This window comes from Eriocheir sinensis, chromosome 34 (assembly GCF_024679095.1).
Source record: "Eriocheir sinensis breed Jianghai 21 chromosome 34, ASM2467909v1, whole genome shotgun sequence".
In the NCBI taxonomy this organism is placed as follows: Eukaryota; Metazoa; Arthropoda; class Malacostraca; order Decapoda; family Varunidae; genus Eriocheir; species Eriocheir sinensis.
In genome coordinates, this window is record NC_066542.1 from 12,139,185 (window position 1) to 12,143,954 (window position 4,770).

Genomic DNA, 4,770 nt, shown 5'->3' on the forward strand with positions numbered 1-4,770 from the left:
TTCGGAAATAGACGTTATGAGAGTCCGAGGCGTTTTAGAATACGATCTTAAGTGTACCTATTGTACACCTACCTATATACCTAAATTGTATATATATATATATATATATATATATATATATATATATATATATATATATATATATATATATATATATATATTTTTTTTTTTAAGTAACAACTCAAAGAATTCTCAGACGCTCTCGCCTTTCACAACATATATCTCCAAAGACCACAAAAGGGATTAATCGGGTTCTCACAAATATTTTATCCCGTTCATGGCGTAAAAGCCTTCTCAAACTACTACCAGGCTTATAAAACTACTCATGGAAATAACCACAACAACCTCTACGAAAGCCTCATCCAGTATAGGTGTGTAAGCCCTGACATGTTGGAGAATATGTGCCTCAGCTTCCTTCCCCCCCAAAACTCGATCCGTCATGTCCCTTTGTGCAACGCAGGGCGATCAAGCGTGAGGCACTGGCACTTAGCTTGACTCCACACCGTAACTCAGGAACTCCCAGGGCGGGGCAAAGAGCGGATGGGAGGATGGGGGGGCTCAGCAGGAAGAAGGATCCGGTGATATATATGGAAGGTGAGGCCCCTCCATCATCACTCCACTCAGCCACCTCCGAGGACCTCCTGAGAGTATTCTGCTGTTGCTCCTTCTGCGTCTCCTTCGGTGTGTGTGTGTGTGTGTGTGTGTGTGTGTGTGTGTGTGTACTGTACTTACCATTCATCGCTGTCACTTTGCTTTTTTATCCACACTTCGAAGTAATGGTAATCCCTTTCTTTCGGGCTGGTACGGAGAATCACCATCTGTTCTGTGGCTCTAAGATAGGACGTTCCCCTATCAAAACTTTTCTCCCCCCTTCGAATCCCTCTGAATATGCCCTTCTTGGTAGTACGAAAAGGAAGAGAGAGACCTAACACCTCCTATAACAGCCATTTCCTCCTCCTCTTCCCCTTTAGCATACGATAAGAAACAAAGAGAGCAATCAGTCTAACAGCTATTTCCTCCTCCTCCTCCTCGGCAGTACGATTAGAAACAAAGCGATCCAACACCCCTAACAGCCATTCCCTCCTCCTCCTCGCCAACAGCACAAACCCACAAGACTCACCATGAGGACCCAAACCCCGACTCTCCTGGCGATGGTGCTGCTGGGGATGCTTGCCGTGGACAGCCGCGCTCAGACCAGCGAGGACGCCAACTGCATCGCCGACATGATCTCCCAGGCCGGCGTTGCTCGTCAGGCTCGGGCGATGGTGCCGATGGTGCTGCGGATATTGGAGCAGTTCAAGAGCCGCGGTGGACCCACGAAGGCGGTGGAGAAGATGAGCAACATGTTAAGTGAGTTGGTTTCTTTTCGTTGATCTTGTTCTGGCCATTATTCTTTTGTTTCCATGTTTTTCCTCCTATATTCTTCTCCTACAATATCTTACTTCCTTTCCTTGTTTTTTTTTCCTGTTTCCTCCTCTACAACGTCTTCATTTCTTTATTTCCTTGCTTTTCCTTCCATTTTCTTCCTCTACAGTCTACAACCTCCTCGTTCCTTCCTTTCCTTGTTTTCTTCCCATTTTCTTCCCCTACAGCCTCTTCCTTCCTTTCTTTCCTTGTTTTCTTCCCATTTTCTTCCCCTACAGCCTCTTCCTTCCTTTCTTTCCTTGTTTTGCTTCTTCTTTTCTTCGCCTACAATCTCCTTCTTCCTTCCTTTCCTTGTTTTCTTTCCATTTTCTTCCCCTACAACCTCCTCGTTCCTTCCTTTCCTTGTTTTCTTCCCATTTTCTTCCCCTACAGCCTCCTCATTCCTTCCTTTCCTTGTTTTCTTCCCATTTTCTTCCCCTACAGCCTATTTCTTCCTTCCTTTCCTTGTTTTGCTTCTTCTTTTCTTCGCCTACAATCTCCTTCTTCCTTCCTTTCCTTGTTTTCTTTCCATTTTCTTCCCCTACAGCCTCTTCCTTCCTTCATTTCCTTGTCTTATATCCCATTTTCTTCCCCTTTAGCCTCTTCCTTTCTTCCTTTCCTTGTTTTACCTCTTTTTTTTCGCCTGCAGCCTCTTCCTTCCTTCCTGTCCTTGTTTTACCTCTTATTTTCTTCGCCTACAACCTCCTCCTTCCTTCCTACCCTATTTTTTCTTTCCGCTCTCTCCTTTTACAACCTCCTTATCAGTTTCTCTCCTTCTTTCCTCTCATTTTCCTCCCCTACAGCCTCTTCATTCGTTCCTTTCCTTGTTTCCTCTCATGTTTTTCCTCTACAATCTCTTTATTGGTTCCTCTCCTTTTTTCCTCTCATTTTCCGCCTCTACAAGCTCTTCATTCGTTCCTCTCCTTGTTTCCTCCCATTCCTTTCCTCTACAGCCTCTCTCTTTCTCCACCCAGGGATGTGTACATGCTCAGGAGAACTCCCGAAGGCTACAAACGCCGAGCTTTGCCAGTGTACTCAGGAGATGAAGGACTGTGACGTGATGCACAGACCCAACAGTACCACCGGTGAGTGACAGAGTGACTGTGAGAGTATTGGAAGTGTATAATGAACTTCAAGGGTTGGGATTACACTCTCTTTACGTTAACACTAAAACTAAGTCACTCTCCTCTCCCTATAAAGTGACTATAAGAGCATCTATATAGTCTAAATTCTAAAGAGTGTGTCAGCTGCTGAGAATGCATTAGTTTTACGTTATAATAGTAAAAGCCTCTCCCCTCTCTCCAGTAAGCGAAGATCATTGGTTAATCAATAAGCTAACATGTCCCAACACGTCCCTCCCCAACTCAAGCCGCATGTGACTGGTAAATGCTGGGAAAGGTTGAATTGTATTAGTGGCTGTTGAGATCGCGTAGGCGGGGCATAATATCGAAGTCAGTGTGAACAGAAAGTATGTTATGATTATGATGGCTGTTGGTGTAAACGTAGAGATGGAGAAATGGAGCTCTAACGGCTTCATGGTTTTCACTTTGCAATGTGGAACGACAAATTTTGTCTGCTATAAGTAAGTCTGAAGATTCTTTTGGTATACACATTCAGTTTTGTTACGACACTACTTCATTTGCATTTCCAATGAGAGAAACACATGAGCCGATTCTGTAACTGGCCCGAAGCTATTTTGGGGGATCTAAGCGTCATTTCAAGTTGTGAGCCGAACCGGAAGGCTTAGATTCTATACACGAGATTATATGGTGTGTATACTAGCTTCCTTTTTCTGTGTATCTAACGCCGTGGTTCTTTTGCAGCCCCAGAGGACGTCCAGGCCAGATTCATCGACTTTATGGACTGCATGGGAAATACGAGACTGGTAAGTGTTTTTTTGGATCATATTGCCACATACTTCGGGGCAAAAACACCCACATTTTGCCATGGCTTTCATAGAGTTTGTGTTAGTATTTCCATGGGTAGTTTTATGAGCCTAGTGATAGTGTGACAAGCCTTCTGCACCATGAATGTGAACAAACACACTCATGAGAACCCGACTCATCTCCCTTGTGGCCTTTGGAAGTATTTGTTATGAGAGGTGAAAGCGTCTTGTTAGAATCTTTCACTTGTCTCCCATTTTCTTTCTTTCCTTCCCGTTTTCTTCTTGAGTTATGTTTAATCTCCCGTCTTTTCTCCCATTTTCTTCCTTTCCTTCCCGTTTTCTTCTTGAGTTATGTTTAATCCCCCGTCTTCTCTCCCATTTTCTTCCTTTCCTTCCCGTTTTCTTCTTGAGTTATGTTTAATCTCCCGTCTTTTCTCCCATTTTCTTCCTTTCCTTCCCGTTTTCTTCTTGAGTATGTTTAATATCCCGTCTTCTCTCCCATTTTCTTTCTTTCCTTCCCGTTTTCTTCTTGAGTTATGTTTAATCTCCCGTCTTCTCTCCCATTTTCTTCCTTTCCTTCCCATTTTCTTCTTGAGTTAGGTTTAATCTCCCGTTTTCTCTCCCATTGCAGGTTAGCGCCATAGCCTGCCAGGAGAGGTTGATATCGAACCCTGTCCAGATGGTGTGTGAGGCCCAAGAGGTGACCTGCCAGTAAGATGCCTGCCTGCCTGCCTGCCTCCCAACGCCCTTACCTAACCTTTTTCCCCTCTCTTTAGTTTTCTGTATTGCCTAGTTTTCCAATGTGCAACATTAGCCATGTCTATTTTCATTCTTTTCAATCTTGTTCTCATTTGTCTTTTGCTTTACTCCATTTTTTCTCATTTTGTTGTTTATAGATCTCTTAGTCTTTTTTTTCAATCCTCGGTTTGAAATATTCGTTCCACCTCTCAACCTTGCTATATCTATCTCCACCTCACTATCTGTTTATTATTTTTCTTTCGTTTAGTCATCTACTTCACTGTTATTTTTTATTTGATTCTCGGGTAGAAATATTCGTTCTTCCTCTTTATCTTCCTATATCTATCTCCCTATCTATCTAATTCCTCCCAATCTTTCTCCAGTTTCATTCCTTTTTCTTTCATATTTACCTCAGTTAGTCCAAGTCCGTCCCCGGTTCGACCCCAGTCCCCAGTTCCGCCTCCATCGTGCATTCTTTAGCCCTGTGTTGTCTTTACTTTTGATTTATTCTTTGGTTTGTCTAATAAATCTTCAAGGGTCATTTGTGTGTTTTATTCGCTCCTTCTTTCACTCGGTGATGCCGAGTCACGGAGTCACATTAAATCATTGTAGATCTGCAAGTCACTGTATGCACCTATAAGCACTATTTCACTGGAAGACACTGCAACCGAGAAGTCACTGTTTCCATACGTCACGATCACGCAGTCCTGTTTTTTTGGGGTGAAAGTCGCTCCTGTAAACTG

The 4,770-nt window shown here is 43.3% G+C and overlaps 1 protein-coding gene across 1 annotated transcript; it reads left to right on the forward strand.

Moving 5' to 3' along the window:
* The first annotated feature begins 588 nt into the window (after nt 1-588).
* LOC127007215 (uncharacterized) lies at nt 589-4,568 on the forward strand. The gene is made up of 5 exons (XM_050877925.1): nt 589-681; nt 1,101-1,350; nt 2,379-2,489; nt 3,228-3,289; nt 3,921-4,568. Exons 2-5 carry the CDS (start codon nt 1,122-1,124, stop codon nt 4,002-4,004), a joined length of 486 nt encoding a protein of 161 aa, XP_050733882.1. The 5' UTR covers nt 589-681; nt 1,101-1,121; the 3' UTR covers nt 4,005-4,568.
* Nucleotides 4,569-4,770: the final 202 nt, after the last annotated feature.

Bases quoted from the DNA above. Each gene is read 5' to 3' on its own strand.
- LOC127007215 (XM_050877925.1), top strand. From the start codon at position 1,122: ATGAGGACCCAAACCCCGACTCTCCTGGCGATGGTGCTGCTGGGGATG. The intron at 2,490-3,227 runs GTGAGTGACAGA...GTTCTTTTGCAG, and splicing joins CAGACCCAACAGTACCACCG to CCCCAGAGGACGTCCAGGCC. The intron at 3,290-3,920 runs GTAAGTGTTTTT...CTCCCATTGCAG, and splicing joins GCATGGGAAATACGAGACTG to GTTAGCGCCATAGCCTGCCA.